This window comes from Spinacia oleracea, chromosome 5, assembly GCF_020520425.1.
Source record: "Spinacia oleracea cultivar Varoflay chromosome 5, BTI_SOV_V1, whole genome shotgun sequence".
NCBI lineage: Eukaryota > Viridiplantae > Streptophyta > Magnoliopsida > Caryophyllales > Amaranthaceae > Spinacia > Spinacia oleracea.
Genome location: NC_079491.1, coordinates 124,212,907 through 124,229,787, shown reverse-complemented (window position 1 = coordinate 124,229,787; position 16,881 = coordinate 124,212,907). Strand labels below are relative to the sequence as shown.

At 38.4% G+C, this 16,881-nt stretch overlaps 2 protein-coding genes across 4 annotated transcripts; one reads left to right on the top strand and one right to left on the bottom strand.

Moving 5' to 3' along the window:
* Positions 1–3,167: 3,167 nt before the first annotated feature.
* LOC110776342 (protein VACUOLELESS GAMETOPHYTES) lies at positions 3,168–4,947 on the top strand. Of its 2 annotated transcripts, none has more exons than XM_021980897.2 (2): positions 3,168–4,047; positions 4,149–4,947. In XM_021980897.2, the coding sequence occupies exons 1-2, from the start codon at positions 3,543–3,545 to the stop codon at positions 4,658–4,660; spliced, it is 1,017 nt and encodes a 338-aa protein (XP_021836589.2). In that variant the 5' UTR covers positions 3,168–3,542; the 3' UTR covers positions 4,661–4,947. The 2 variants fall into 2 exon arrangements, with proteins under 2 accessions (XP_021836589.2, XP_021836590.2); XM_021980898.2 differs by having other exon boundaries at positions 3,177–4,047; positions 4,152–4,946.
* Positions 4,948–5,313: 366 nt separating this feature from the next.
* On the bottom strand, positions 5,314–11,244 carry LOC110776341 (squamosa promoter-binding-like protein 14). 2 transcript variants are annotated; one of them, XM_021980895.2, is made up of 12 exons: positions 10,939–11,244; positions 10,800–10,841; positions 9,768–10,472; positions 9,462–9,646; positions 8,555–9,375; positions 8,380–8,457; positions 8,173–8,280; positions 7,960–8,077; positions 7,670–7,805; positions 7,378–7,522; positions 6,688–7,284; positions 5,314–6,427 (listed from the first exon to the last, which is right to left on the bottom strand). In XM_021980895.2, exons 3-12 carry the CDS (start codon positions 10,394–10,396, stop codon positions 6,008–6,010), a joined length of 3,237 nt encoding a protein of 1,078 aa, XP_021836587.2. In that variant the 5' UTR covers positions 10,397–10,472; positions 10,800–10,841; positions 10,939–11,244; the 3' UTR covers positions 5,314–6,007. The 2 variants fall into 2 exon arrangements, with proteins under 2 accessions (XP_021836587.2, XP_021836588.2); XM_021980896.2 differs by having other exon boundaries at positions 10,948–11,244.
* Positions 11,245–16,881: the final 5,637 nt, after the last annotated feature.

Sequence of the window (16,881 nt, the reverse complement as noted above, 5' to 3'; positions counted from 1 at the left end):
AATTATGAAAAACGAGTCATTAAACTAAGAAAACATGGAAAAGGTTGTCGTCGCCCGGTCAGGCCATCATCTTCCTGATCGGGCTCGAGGCAACTGGGCAAAAATAGTTATGTTATATACAATCTAATTAATTGCATGCGAAAAAACAATAAAATTGCCAAAATCCAAATTAATTGCACATAATCAATTAGCATATTCTGAATACATACAATGTGATGTGTGTCTTCCCTAGCTGCTCCCGAGCCGAACAAGAACAAGTATAGAGCTCCAAATGTCGCCCCTCCGTAGATAGTCCACAACGCGTTTGGATCTTCCTTAGGTTCTACCAACTAGATTCTATTAAATTCAAGTTGTATGTTATGGATCATATATTTATAGGGGAATAGATGGTCGTATCCTACTAGAATTAGGAAAACCAAAATCCTTAGGATTAGGATTTAGGTTAATCACAAACTCTTAGATTTTAGGATAATCCCAAACTCTTAAGTATTAGGATAATCATAAAACTCTTAAGTATGTAGGATTAGGAAAACTGGATAGCTTGTGGCCCAAGTTACTTGTCGTGCAAGTAACCTTGTCGCCCAAGCCTTGCTTGTCGCCCACCCCTAGCTCGTTGCCGCTGTGCACGCTAGGTTATGCCTTGTGCGCTGGCGCTGGGCCTTGTGATGGGCGATGGCGCTGCGCTTCGTGGGTTGGTTCGTTGAGCGATGGGTCGGCTCGCTTGCTGGCCAGTCGCTCGTCATGCTTCCGATTTGTTTTTCGATTTGTTTTTCGATTTTGTAATTTATTTCCGATTCGAACAATATTTACGTTTCCGATAATATCTCTGATTCCGATAATATTTCCGTTTCGGCAATGTTTCTATTTCCGTTAATATTTTCCAAAACGAACTATATTTCTGTTTCTGGTTATATTTTCGACTTCGGTAGTATTTATATTTCCACCACGAACCATATTTCTATTTCCGGCAATATCTTCATTTCCGGAAAATATTATTTCTTTGCCTTTTGATGGTTTTAGCTCCCACTGGAATCAACATGCATCATTTCCGAATATCCATAATTAGAGTATTTACTGAATATTATATTCACCTAAATACTTGATCCGTTCACGTACTATTTGTATGACCTTACGGGTTCAGTCAAGAGTAAGTTGTGACATTAATATTAAAGCGGCCTCTAGCTAGGCATTCAGATCACTTGATGTCTTGATCTCACTGAATAATTAACTTGTTTAATTAATACTGAACCGCATTTATTAGACTTAACATTAAATGCATTAAATACAAACTTGGGCCAAGGGCATTATTTCCTTCAAAAACGTGCAAAACTGCAAGATTCTCTATCTTCAAAACGTCATATATCCTTCATTATTCGTCCAAATTAGACGAGTGACCACTTGTTGGAAAACTCTTGAAGTCTAAAATCCAACCCAATTGTAATCACTGCATTTGAATTTACGGAACTTGAGTTATGATTAAAATAGTGGACGCGAGTCATTTTTCTACGTCTTTCATTATTCGTTTTGTTTCAAAACTCTTCCAACTCAATGTTCATGCTCTCAAAAGTACATCATTTCTTGTAGTGGTTCAAATGAGTAGGAAATACATTCAAATATGTTAATTCCTACAATGATAAACTTGAAACTACAAACACACTACAAGGAGCACATTCGTACCTAAAATGGCTTTGAATAACGCAATTAATACCAATAATCAACGAGAGATGGGGTAAAACTCTATATGAAATAGGCACATCAAGTATCCCGCACAAGAAGTTTGAAGGAATCACTTGTTAAATAAGGCTAATATTAATTATAATTAGGAGAATCAAATTAAAGTCATATTGATTGGGATTTAATGGGCTCCCCCACTCAGCAGTCAGCACCATTCTTGTAATTAGGAGGACTAATCTTTGAGATTATCTGTGAGTAAAATGCTTCAACTACTGATTAACACATGATTAAGACCGATTAATAAGCTTAATTTTGGGCTAATAATTCCAGCAAATGATGTTAACAAACTAGAAAGGAAAGAAAAGGCAACATTTTTTTCTAAAAAGTATCACTTTGAAAGTTTGAATCGAATAAGAATAATCAGCTTTTTGGCTAATTGGATTGGATTTGTAACCCTGTAAAGATTAAACTTTTAAGAAGTGTCTTGACATTTTGGCAAGGTTGTCTCATTTTCTTCTCCTCTTACTCTCTTAGTCTTCTCAATGATTGTGTTTGTCTACTGTCAACAATATTAATTTGTAAGTAAAAAGAACGATTCTATTAAACCAAAACGGTGGAACTAATTAGAACAAGTTGATACAACCACTACAAGAATTTATATTTTTAATGACAACTTAATACGTCTGGTCAAAAATTCTGTCGCAAAAGTCTTTTGCGACGGGGATAATAACTAAACAATGACGGGAACAACTGTCGCAAATGTCTTTTACGATGGGTTAACGACGAGATTTTCCATTAACGACAGCCCCCTTTTATGACGGGTTGTGACAGAAAATCTCGTCATTAATCAACGATTATTGGCCTTCAACGTCGGGATTACCCGTCGTTAATGATACAATTTCTTACAGTGAACTAAAATGGCGGAACTAATTAGAACTTATCATAACTTATGCTATACTATTGGGAATAAGGAGGAAAAGAATAGAGAATATTTATCCGCGAAAACTACATATAACTGGTAGCTAGGGATTGAACACATAACGTTCACAAGCTAAAATCTCATCCAATATTTCTTGGTCGGATTCCAACATGAGGTGTCAAAGGGAAAAGGGCATTGCATGGCCGGATAAGTCGATCCCAAGGACAAGCAAAATTTAGGCATTTTCTTACTTCTAAAGTACCGAGTAAAATAGTACTATCACAATCCTCCTCTCACCTTCTAGCGAGGAGGGTAAGGGTGAACAATTTCGTTATGTAATTTGTTGAAATAGTTGTAAAAAAATAAACTATCATAATCTTTCTAGGCGCACCAAAAATATGCACCGCCTCGAATATATAGTGGCATCACGTTTGTCCTATTTAATGTACCACCAAAAATAATATGGGATTAAATTACACAAACCATTAGCTTTTAAAAATATTTTAACCTCGTAATTTCGAATAAGCTAGAGATAAGAACAACCCGTTACAAGAGTTAAAAGAGTTACGCCTATCATTGTGAATTTGAATGTTAATGATACACATATTCTTTTACTCATACTTAGGTATCTGTCTCTGTTTTTTTCCCAAAAAGAAATTAACAAAACAAAAAAAAAAAACTAATTTGGGAATCAAGACCATAAAACAAAATGGCAGCATGTTGATGCATGAATGTGTCTGTTATCTCTAACGTAATATTGTAACTAACCTTTAGAACAACTTTTGGTACTCTAGCATTATAAATAATCCTGAAATGGTTTTGTCATTTCCACCAGCACTTAGTGAGAAGTGAGAAGTGAGCAGAAATCATAATACTCCATATATAGACATAGTAAAAACAGCATAATCCTAATCCTAGGCTATAATTATATTGTGAACTCAACAATATAATGATGTGTAAAAGATCATCATATTCATTGGGGAATTCATCAACAACAGGCGCTAGCGGCCTTATACTTAAGAGATCTGCTGCTGCTCCAAAGCCAACGATGGAAGTAGCAGCCGCACCACCACCATTACCATTTACATTATTGCCTCACTCTCAGTTAACTAACTTTGTACAACGAAGTCATAGTCGAGGTAATCATGAATATGATCAGCACCATGACCTGCAGGTACAGTTACAGAAGAAGGCTATAATTGAATTCCCGGTGTCCCCTGAAGCAGATGCTGATTTCCAAATTACAAGTTCAAACCACCCACACCATAGGATGGTGCAGGTCAATCTTCCAAACCCTTTTACTTGCATGGGCTGTAAGGAGTATGGTGCTGGTTCGCGTTTTACCTGTCAACAATGCAACTTTGAACTTCATGACTTCTGTGCTTTAGCCCCTCCTGTTCTCAAAGCTCATCCTCTCCACTCCCAGCATCAGCTCATTTTCACTTCTAGACCTGGTATTTATTATATATAATACTAGCTAGATTCTTTTATATTAAAACTGATTATTAACTATGATAATTAATTAAACATATATATTCATGGGATTGGATATTAGCAGGTAAAGCAGGACTGTTGAGATCAAAGTGTGATGTGTGTGGAAAGTCAGCAAAGGGATACATGTTCCACTGCAGTGCTTGTAGCTTTCAGTTACACCCTTGCTGTGCTATGCTGTCAGCCAAGATGAAATTCCCAACCCACCCTCATTCCCTTGTCATCTTACCAGCCACTGCAAATTCAGGCGAAATGCTGTGCAGCGAATGCAAGAAAAGAAGAACAGGAAAAGTATACCAATGCACAGTGTCTGTGTGTGACTACTGTCTGCATGCCGTGTGTGCAAAGAGCATGGTGAATGGCCTCCATGCCAACGGCATCAAAGGCCTTGAGAATGACAAGCCAAACAAGAACATGCTTGGTGCAGCAGCTAAAATTGCATCCCATGTTGTTGTTGGACTCATGGGAGGACTCATTGAAGGCATTGGAGAAGGTTTAGGAGAAGCACTCTCTCAGAACCTTCTCAAGGGAAGATGTAACAGTACTAGAAGGATACCAGGAAACACGGGTAATTAGCTACTGTTATAAATACATTTACTACCAAGATGCAAGTATGTCTGTTTCTGTGTGCCATTGTGTAAAACAAGTTATTTCCAGTAATTAGGGGTTGTGTCAAATACTCGAATATGAATATATATACGTTGTACAAGAAGCTACTGGTGTATAACCTGTATATGCATTTCACTTGGGGTTGCTAGTGATGGATTTGTTACTCTTCATAAGTTTTATTTATTAAGTTGATGACAACAACTGGTTTTTGTGCTAACCTGCAAAAATGGCTGATCCATTATGATTCTTGTCAAGGATGTTTCTGTTTATTTTATTTTGCACAGCCAGATGTGTTGATAGTGCAAAACACCACTAGGACAATTTAATGCTGTTATAGATTTTTAGAGTTGAGAGAATAAGATACTCCGACAATGCCCGCTTTTGAAGTTTATAACACTGCTTGGCAGTTGCCAGTTTGGCGCAAAGTATCAGAAACCGATCAATTTGGGCTGTGTAAAGTGTAAACAACTAGCTAGGAACCTTTAGAATTCCTGCCAGATGCATCTATATAATTTATGAAGGAACTTCCATATAATATCAAAACATTTTAAATGAAAAAACATTAATCAGTTTGATGGTTAACTTGGTTTTTTCACATGATACAGACCAATAAAATAATGTATACATAATAATATATATATTATTACTTTGACAGGTATACAACAAAAAATTATCTAGTAATCCTACACATCAGCTTTACAGTTACTTTCATCTATAGACAATTCTACTCTCTTGCTATTTCAAAAAGAAATAAGCAAATGAATCAGTAATAATACATAGCAATAAACAAGCACTCACTTTCTTTTCTTGATTGCTTTTCCATCAACGTCAGTTCCCCCAAATCTATGACTTAGCAGCATATAGAACACTCCTATCTTCTCATTCATTTTCCATGAACGTCGTGCTTTCCCGTAAAGACTTGCTTACTTTTGTGAACGACTGGCAAAACTCAAAGTGTTTCATCAGCATCAGGAGAACAGGCTAAGCACAATCTTAAATGGACAAAGGAACTTGAAGGTAACAAAGTTTGAAGCAGCATCAGTTATCCTCTCATTCTTTATTCCAAAGGGTGCAAGGGGGTGGTGAGACATGAAAATTTCACAGGCATAAACGCATGGCCACATTCGCTTTGTAATTAGCACCCCACTCTTCTTTTCCACTCAAATTTCCTGCTGCAATTAAGAAGCATTTCACTGCTTGAATAGTGAATACCAGCCTTTGTTGGACAACACAGCCACCCCTTTGTGCCATTAGGTAGAGGGTCGCATCTCATTCACAACTCCTTCCTTCATAATATCACAACACTTGGAGACACTATATAGCCCCAAAATCCACATTGTCCCACATGAAAGGAGTAACTGAATTTACATGCATACTTTTGAAAAACAAGCAGACACAAACACATACTGCCGCAATGGTCAGCATTGAATGAATGAAGGGACGATGAAGAAAACCGTGGGAACCCTGCATTCTACCGTAACTCATCATTGCACACTTGGAACAAGAGTTTTGTTTTGTATTTAGCTTCAGGCTTGCCCTTTGCTTCATTTCTGCAGTCCCCGAAAAGGATTCAACAATCTCATTCCCAATGGTTACTGAGACTTGCCTGTTTATTCTGTCACTCAGCTTTCTAGCCACTATGTTGTTCACTGCATTGTTATTTCTCATCAAAGCATAAGAATATGGAGATTGTCCACTATCATCCACAAGGGACTTCCAGCAATGCAGTCCAATCTACACCAAGTACCACAGAATAAACCCAGTTAGAAAGATGCAACTCAAATTCTGCTAAAACATCACAATACATCTCATAGTTCGAAATGTAAGCCATAACGTATCCAGCGAGTACGTAGGAGTGATTAAAGAAGACAAATCCACAAATCCAGATTAGATTCCAAGGTGTTATCTTTAAGAACTACAACGTGTGAACCTGTCATTTTAAAACAAGATGCTGAAGTAATAATCATAGAGAAGCAGTAGTTGGAGCAAATTACCTGCATTGGGTCATCAGTCAGAACATCAATAATATCGTATGAGCCTGATGTACAAGCAGCCAAATGAAGAGGTGTGATACCCCCTGGTCCCCTGAGATTTGGGGGGAAGATGTACTTCTTTGAAGCACCACTGCCACAGGGTGCAGAATAATGTATGAGCATGTCCACCATCTTCTTAGAGCTCCTTTTAACTGCTCTGTGCAAGAGGTGCATCTTAGCAAGTGCTTCCACACATTCTGCGGATAACCCATCCATTCTAGACTCCGCTTCAACAAATATATCCAGAAGTGTCTTAACCAAAGCACAGTAATCTCTTTCAGTTGAAAATGTCAGGAGATACTGCAAGCGATGAAGCATAAAATCATGAACAGCAATATCAGATGATAATTGTCTCTGGAAAAGCCATCCAAGTTCGTTTAAGAAGTGCAGGGCTTCTTCATGAGAATGGGGACTTGCAACGTATTGGACCTGGTCTTCCATAACAACATCACCGACTTTTGCTTCATAAAACTCGCGTTCAAGGAGCCTCAGCTCCTGACAAATTTTGGCATCTGCTATTATTACAGGAAAGCAATTGCCTCTCACACCATTCTCTACCTGTCGAGTTGATTCAGACAAAATCAGCTGGATTCAGTTTCAGGTCGTTTATAAAGTGTAAAGAATGGCAACAAAGCATCAAATGGATAATACCTCAATAAAACAACGACCTAGTACAGAAGAAGCCGCAGCATGCACTTTAAAATCACTCAATTCAACCTCGTCACATGTGAATCCTTCATCGGATGATCTTAAAACTGCTTTTGATGAGTAGCCACCCATATATGTGCAATGTATCCTACAATTTTCACATAATTTTCAGAAATAGCAAAAAAAAAAACAGGAGCTTGAAGAACTCCTTCCAATCACAATGTTTGCCACAGACAAAATTCAAAAGAGGGAAAACACTGCGGGATGGAGGTAGTAACAACTCCACTGCACTTACTTGGTACCCGGAGAAGTCAGGTTCCTGCCTCCAAGCACAAGAGATGTGCTTTGTCCACTCACAACGGCCAAGGGAGAAACTAAAAACAACTCTGGAGAACTCACTGTGCTCCAAGGTTTACAAATGCGAATCCTTCCTGAAAAAGAAAGGAGAAAATGGTCCACCACTGAGTCCAAAAGAGCTAACGAGGGAGGAAATGGATCTGAATACGATAAAGATAAACAGAAACCTATGCAGCACTGGGTCGCCTACATAGGGATCTTTTTTCAAATTAAAAAGAAAAGACTCACCATCCTTGTGAACTGCTAACTGCCTGCCAATGTTCGCTGAAAACCTCCCACTTCTCCAGAACTCAAAATCGGGATCCTGAACCAACGCCTCAACTCGTTGAAGAAAGCTCTCTTCTAACTGAAACCAGAAAATTCTTGTTATTGGTCAGTTTATTTCTTCTTGAAAAGTTGAAATTGTTGTGTAATAAATTAATAATATGATAATGGGCTTACTTGTTCCCAGGCAGCAGATGACATTGATACATAAATTGAAAGAACCACACAACCAGGTCTGATGTAACTCTCCATCTCTGTTGGGCTGTTAGAAAGCCAATTGTAGATCTGCAATTTGTGACATCAAACGACATTGTTAGGAACACTTGACAAATCAGAATGACAATGCAAACAATGGTATGATGCATGTGAAATCTCATTTCCCACCTGTGTACGCAATGCTCCAGGTAGTTGACTGGGATCCTTATCAAACAGTTTGAAAATGATTCGCCCTGTGCGGTCCTTCTGATCATTTTATGAGCCAACAATAGATACAGAGTCATGAAACAAGAACCAAGAAAACAAAAAGCTCTTTAAAAAAAAAGTTTTGATCTATCACTACCTGAGGATCCGAGTTGAAACTCGGTGGAGAGTGATCAGAACCAGACGAAGAAGTATACCCTGCTTGGTGGGGCAAGCTCTGCAAAGAATTACTGACAGCCCTATTTCCCATAGTAAAGAGATCCAGAGTCATCCTAGAACCAGAGGTCGCTTCAATATTTACATTGGCCTCCTCGCCAAATGACATTCTGGCAGGCTTAGCACTTCCTGAGGTAGTTTCCAATGGAAACAATTTTCTAGTAACAGGAGCAGTTGATGAATGGGACCTCTCTTCAGTAGGATTGCTGCTGTCAGAAGAGAAATACCTCCTTGAGGAAACCAGGTTAGGTGAACTATCATCCCCGGGTGATGAACTAAACAGCTGCAATGGTAGGTTCATTCTAGTGTCCTGAACTTGGCTGTCTGAATCCTCGGTTGGAGATTGATAACTTGAACTGCTTCTTTCTCCACCTAATGACTGCAACTCTATAGCTGTCTTCTTACATGCATCTGAGCCAGTATCTTTGTCCCCAGTAGTGGACTTATTTTTAACCATGCAACTGCCAGGATTACTCCTCTGAGAAATGAACGGCACAGAATTGGGACTTGATGCTGCCAAAGTAGATGAAAGGACAGCAAGAAGATCGGTAGTTGATCTAGATGCTGCATTAACCTCCATCAAAGCGCCTTGTTCAAAACCATTCTTGGTTGATCCTGGTGTAACAAGAGGATTTGTTGCAATGTCCATGGGCATAGGTAACGTATTCATCTTACTCAGTATTTGAATAAGCTGATTTTTGTCAGGTAATGATGGGCAAGTTGAAACATTCTGTTCAGCATTACCTACACAAAGAAGCCTGAAAATTAATTTTCTGTTACAAGCAAAAGGAAGAAATATGCATTTTATTAAGGACTTGAACAAGTTTTACCTTGCCCACGTGCTAAAACTGTCAACAAGTTGACAATATCCAAATTTCCATAGGCAGTCTTAGTAGGTTGTATGGGCGGTGATGGGGTGTCCTCCGCCTGAGTTTTCCTTCTCCTTTTATTATGTCCAGCTAGTCTTCTTCGACAACTTCTTTTACCTTCGTCAAATTCTGCAAGTGGATGGAACCTAGATACAAAAACCAAGATAAGGAATCACAACAACAAAGTTCCTAATTTTTGTGAAGAATTGAAAGTAGTATGATGAATAGAGAGAGAAGCAGTAAAGAAAAAAGAAAAAAAGAGCAAACCTGCTACACTGCTGGCAGAACCTCTGCATCTGCTTGCCTACTAGTGCTTTGGTGGATTTGCTGTGGAACTCGCAAACCTTGTGACGTCTGTGATAATCCTTGGATTTGGATAGATCTTCAGTACAATTATCCACCTGACACATGGGATGGTTCCCACCAGTGCCTGGAGATCCAGACCGCACCTTCTTGTTAGGCCTTGAAGAGGAAGCTGGATCATCAGTTGAGTTTGAGCTTTGGACTTTGTTGATACTAGTTCCTGTTACATTACTGTCTCCTACCCCACCTAGCTGTAAACGAAGACTACCACCGCCATCTTGTTCTTGTTGGTCATCAACACGGCTGCTGCTCTTTGAAGTAAACGAGCTGCTCAAAATAGGATTAACTCGCTGACTAGCTTCAATTGGTTTATTTCTAGCTACAAAGTGGGAACTATCCCATTCCCAATCCTTGGGATTCCATCCATGTCCGGAACGATGGTTTTGAGAATGCTGCTGTTGTTGGTGATGATTAGTACCAGAGTTATAACAAAGACCACGTTTGGCACCAATCAATGCCCCCTCACAAAACCTACCGCCTATGTTCTGGTGTATAAATAAAGGGGAAGCCACTTGTGTTCCCACCTCTTCCATTTCCTGCTACCCTCTACTTAATTCTAGAATTTTTTTCCCTGTGTACCAGTTACTACTCCAACTTCTCAGGAATACACTGAAAATTCACAACATCTTAATTTAGAAGAAATCACCCTCAATATAGTCAAGGGAAAGGGTTTTAAACACCCATCAAAAACACTCAAAATCTGTCCTCTTTTTCTCTCTTTTTACCCAAATTCATTCATTTTATGTTTTTTTTTAAGAAAAAATAATTAATTCATGAAATTTCTAATAATAGAGTCACGCAAAGACTAATATCCAATTATAAAGGCTAAATTATAGGATTTATTCACATAAAAACAGAAAAATTGCAAATAATTATTATTGAAATAGTATACTTAAGTTTTTTTTATTATTAAAAAAAAAGTTAGAGAAAGCTGACCTTTCAGCTGCAAATCATCCAATATCAACAAATCAGGAGCAGCTGCCAGAACAAAAAATCAAAATGAAGTAATTAATTAGTACAAATGAAATCCCTAAAAATTAAGAAGAGAAATCTGAAGGAAAATCGAAGAAATTACTGATTATACACGAGATCTCCACATTTGGTGGCTTGAAATCAGAAGTCGGCGACACCGGCAATCAAATTAAATAAGAATAAAATAAGAATAAATGGAAGAAGATGATGACGCCGGATCTTTGGAAACCTAAAAACAGAGGAGAGAGATCTGAAGACTGAAAAAGGTGAAGAAGAAGATTAGGCAAAAGGGGGAAGATGAAGAAGACGAAAGTATGTGTGAGAGAGAAAGAGAAAGAGAAAGAGAAAGAGGAGAGAGAAAAAGATGAAGGTGGTCCTCGCAGCTGGCTGACCAAAACACATACGAGTAGTAGTACGAACTCAACTCGAATAAACTTCAACCCATTATTTACTCCGTACTTTACTTTATTATTATCATTTTTAATTTTTAATTTTTAATTTTTAATTTTTAATTTAATCTACCTCCATGTCGACCGCTTTTTTTCGGTTTATTCATTTCTTTCTGTTTCCTTCCGTCTTTTCCTTTTCCCATCCAAAATTAAATCAATCAAAAATCTGCCATTTCAACTATTTTACTTTTATACGGAGTAGTACACTTTTCCATTTCCTCATTTTTTACTTTAGGGTTTACAAATTTTAAGGTGAAATATGCAAAAATAAGATTACCCATTTGTTTAAATTATTCATCTTTTTTCTTCAAATTCAAGAAAACTACTAGTACATTATTTTAGTGTAGTAAGGCTCTTTTCTCTTCGTCTGGTCTGGTCTGGTCTGGTCTGGTCTGGTCTGATTCATGTTGGTCTGGTATGTTCTGGTCTGGTCTGATCTGGTCTGCTCTGATCTGATTCATGCTGGTCTGGTTTGGTCTGAACTTTTCCTATTATTGTTATTATAATAAATAATTATTATTAATTAATAAATAATAATTAATAACTAATAATTACTCCCTCCGTCCCATAATATAGTGCTCGTTTGACCAAAATCACGATTATTAAGGTAAAGGATACCATTGATAATAAAACAATAATTATTTGTACTTTCAAGATAAAGTACATGTTAGGTGGCTTTTATGGAGAGAGAAATTAGAGATTAATGGTGTGTACATAATAAATGGGCCTCAAAAAGACAAAAACCAAGCACATGGGTTGAATAAAAGTCAAAATGTACAATTTTCAAAGGAAAAATTCTGACTTTTTTAGAACAATATTGGAATTACAATTAGTGCATGAGGGTATGTAGGTTATGATACATATGACAAAACATAAATCATGCGGAAAAACCACAAAGCCAGAAAAGCATTTTATTATTTACACATAATCATTTAACATAGTTTAGGTGCATACACTTTGTTGCGTGCCCTCCCTAGCTGCGCCCGAACCGAACAAGAACAAGTCTTTAGGACTCCAAGTGTCGTCCCTCCGTAGATAGTCCACAGCACGCCCGGATCCGCCTTAAGCTTTACCAACTAGAATCGCCCTTAAGGTAGTATAGATTTTCGGCTGGTTAGGGGCAAGAGAGTGGCTGATTTTTCTTCAAAATCTTACCTTTAGAATACTTCAATTGTATCTATAAATTATGACCCTAGGCACCTATTTATTGAGGTATGGAAAAGGAACTGGAATCCTATTAGGATATGAATTAATTTAATTAAAATCCTGCTAAGACTCTTATTAAATAAACTTTATCTAATAGGTTTAGGATTTAATCTTTTATCGAATCCCGATAGCTTTAGGATTCGCACACGAGCATTGCACGAAGCACCGTACACCCGCGCAGACCTTGCGGACCACGCTAAGCGCACAGCGCTCGGCCCATGCTGATGTCCGCGCGCGCGTCCAAGGCCTTGGTTGGGCCTGGCTTGCGCTGGGCCTGGTCGAGGCTTGTGAAGGAAATAATGCCCTTGGTCCAAGTATGCATTCTATGTTAAGTCTAATAAATGCGGTTCAGTATTAATTAACAAGTTAATAATTCAGTGAGATCAAGTGAGCTGAATGCCTAGCTAGAGGCCGCTTCAGTTCAAGTGGAATTAATGATATTAATCCACAGCTTACTCTTGACTGAACCCGTAGGGTCACACAAATAGTACGTAAACGGATCAAGTATTTAATGGCATTAAATACTCCATCTATGAATATTCGGAACCGACGGATCTTGGTTTCAGTGGGAGCTAAGATCGTCACAGGCAAGAAATGAATACTCCGGAAACGATGATATTGCCGGAAACGGAAATATGGATCGTATCGGAAATATGAATATTATCCAAGTCGTAGATGTTGCCGGAAACGGAAACATGGTACGTATCGGAAAATATTATTGGAAATGGAAATATTACCAGAATCGGAAATATTGCCGGAAACGGAAATATTGTCAGAATCGGAAATATTACCGGAATCGGAAAATAATTCCGGAAACGGAAATATTAAATATTTGTTCGAAACGGAAATTAATTCCGGAATCGGAAATATTAAATATTGTTCGTATCGGAAATAAATTCCGGAACTGGAAATTTAATCGGAAGCGTATCGTACGAATTAGCATCGGACGAGGCCTGCCGGACGAAGGCCCAGCACGAAGCCGGGCCATCGCCCAGCAAGCACGCGCGCCACAAGCCCAGCCAAGGCAGCGCCCAGGCCTACCGCAAGGCAGGCCCAGCGCGCGCCAAGGGCCACGGATGCGTGGGCCGCGCTGCGTGGGCTGCTGCTCGCACGCGCATGGGCAGCCCTTGTGGCTGCCGTGTGTGTGTGAGTTTGTGCTCATGCGTGATTCCTGAATCTACAAGAGTCAGTGTATGATTAAATTTCTATTCCTAATTGGATAAATTAATTAAATAGAATTCATGTAGGATTCTAATTTCAATTAATTCGTATCCTACTAGGATTACGATTCCTTTTCCATAAACTCTATAAATAAAGGCCTAGGGGTCATAATTTATACACAAGTTTCAAAGTATTCAAAAGTGAGTTTTTGAGAGAAAATTAAAACACACATCTTGCTCATAAAGTGCCGAAATTTTCTAGTACCTTAAGGGCGATTCTAGTTGGTCAATCTTAAGGCGGATCCGGACGTGCTGTGGACTATCTACGGAGGGACGACACTTGGAGTCCTAAAGACTTGTTCTTGTTCGGTTCGGGCGCAGCTAGGGAGGGCACGCAACAAAGAGTATGCATCTGAATTATGCTATATGATTATGTGTAAATAATATGTTGTCCTGGGTTAATGGTTGTTTCCGCATGATCTATGTAATGTCATATGTATCATAACCTTACAGTGGTATCACGAGCCCCTTATTATTTTCATAATCTAAATTGCATGAACATGGTTAAATATTACAAATTTGCAAGAATTAAAAGGGGTGATTAATTTTCGTAATTGTTAATTAATTGCAAATTGCGTTTATTTAATTATACGTACGCAGTTTTTCGGCAGTTTCTTCGTTACTCATCCGAATTGAGTGATTTTTGTGTCAATTCCGCATGTAAAAGGCATTCTAAAATTTTGACAAAAATAGTATTTTTCTGCCGAACCCAGAATTCTCAAATTCGAAGCCTAACTATGACTTTTCGAAGGTTTTAGTTTTTCGAATGCAAAATTTCGTAAATTTAAGATGTTAAATTAAATATTTGCGATTCTTGTTGATAAATCTTGAATTTTTGATTGACCTACTGCATATGTTTAACAAGTTTGAATGCCTAGTCTTGTTAATTATGCAATCTAATTTGTAATTATGATTAATTTGTTGAAAATTAGAATAATTTAGAATTAATTTGATTTTCATAATTAATTGTAATTTAATTAGAAACCTATGATTAAAAACCACCATAAAAATTGTAAATTTACGATAAATTTTAAATTTTTATGACCTAGACTTGAATCCATAACAATCGGAAATCAATTGGATAATAAATTTTCGATTTTTTCGCCCTAAAATTATGAAATTAATAATATTTATTAATTTGTCATTAATTTTAAATATAAATTTTAAATTTTTATGCGATTCGTTCATATAACTTGCACGCACGAAGCAATGGACGCTTCGTGTTACCCTTAAGGGGTGTTGTATAATGCGGGCATGCGACGACGAGCAAGGGAGCTCGTCGCCCGTGCGGCACGAATGCAATGAGCAAGGGCGTAGTGCACGAGCACAAGGCAGCAGCCCTGCCTTGTGTCGTGTGCCACGAGCAATGAACGAATGGGCATGGGCGAAGGGCGAGCCAAGGCAGTCGCGTGTGGGCAGCAAGCGAGCTGCGCCACAGCGTGCGCTGCCTCGCACAAGAGCGCGCAGCCTCGCGCGCAGCGAGCGCAAGCTCGCGTGCCACGAGCGCTGCGCCCAGCATCACTCGCGCGCACAGCGCGCGATGTCGCGCGCCAGCGAGCGATGGCTCGCGCCAGCGAGCGATGGCTCGCGCGCACAGCGAGCGATGTCGCGCGCCCAGCGAGCGATGTCGCGCGCCCAGCGAGCGATGGCTCGCGCGCCCAGCGAGCGATGTCGCGCGCCCAGCGAGCGATGTCGCGCGCGCGCACTGCGAGCGATAGCTCGCGTGCGATGAGCGCTGGCGCGCGCAGCGAGCACGATGTGTGCGGAGGCTTGCGATAGGGAAGCAGCAGCTATGCGACGAGCGCATGGGCTGCGCGCACATGGCCAGCAATGGCTGTGTGCGTACGGTCCATGGGCGTGCAACGCGTAGGGTGTTTGCGTTACGATTAGATCGTTTTGAATGTTTAATTTGAAAATTTCAGTTCACGTAATTTTAATTAATTTTAAAATTAATAATTTGAATTATTTTCTTGGATTTTAATTTTGAATATTATAATTATAATAAATGTTATTTATTCTAATTATTTTACTAAAATTAAAATCATGAATTAATTTAAATACGACTGAAATTAAATTAAATTTTTGGATTCAATTATAAATTGATATGAGCTTTAAATTTTAATTAAATTTGTATGTTTTCGGTTGGACTAGAAATACATTTTTATGTTTAAAATTGGTAAAGCATATGAATTTATTGGTTTAAGTGGGAGCGCTTTTTAGTCATAAACTCTTGATTAGGTCTACAAATCCTTAAGGTTAAAACAACTTGATTAGAATTAATAAGGACTGAATAATTGGTAGATTATTGGTGCCCTTGATTAATTGCTGCAAATGTTTACGTGATGCATAATGTGTTTTACTAACCAGCTATGTGGGCCATTCATGATAATGAATGGGTGAATGGTATATATTGTATATGTACTATTTTGCAGGTTATGAAGTGACTAGTATGGCCCAAATAGGATAGAAAATATGGTCTGCGTACCATTAATTTGAATGTAATTGGTCTAAAGTACCAAAGTTATTTTTCAATTCAAATATGGTCTACGAACCATCAAATAGTTGTAATTAGTTATAGCTTATCCTATTTGAAGAAAATGGTGCCTCCCACGGAGATTTTCAAGACGGACTTTGAAGTCAAAGCTTCAAGATGAAGTCGGGCCATACTAGATCACAAATATCTTATGCATGTTTTAAGTTATTTATTGTTTTTAAATATGTCTTAAAATGCATGAGATCAAAAGCTTGATTATGTTGCATGATTAAGGATTTTAGTTCACTTAAAATCTAACCAACATAGTAAGAGCCTTAAGTTCCAAACTTAAAAATTGAGTTAAAAGGTGCCATGCCAAAATATACACTTGCTTGGATATCCTTTACATCAATCTAGTAATAGTTTTCGCTCAGCGAGGTGTTACTTATTGGTCCTAAAGGGGCAAGGTACACAAATAATGGTGAGTACATGTTAGTTTTGGTGAAACTCAACGATATAAGTAAGGAGTCCTTTTATGTCGTGGCAAAATCGATAGGTTTACCTAATAAGTTCTTAGACGTACCTATCAACCAAGAGTAGTTTCTAGACTATTAGCAAAAGGCTTTTGCTTACCTAAGATGTTTTAGGATTAAGTCGACAAACTGTGCTTAGTTCTTCAATGATTTTAGGATCTTGGA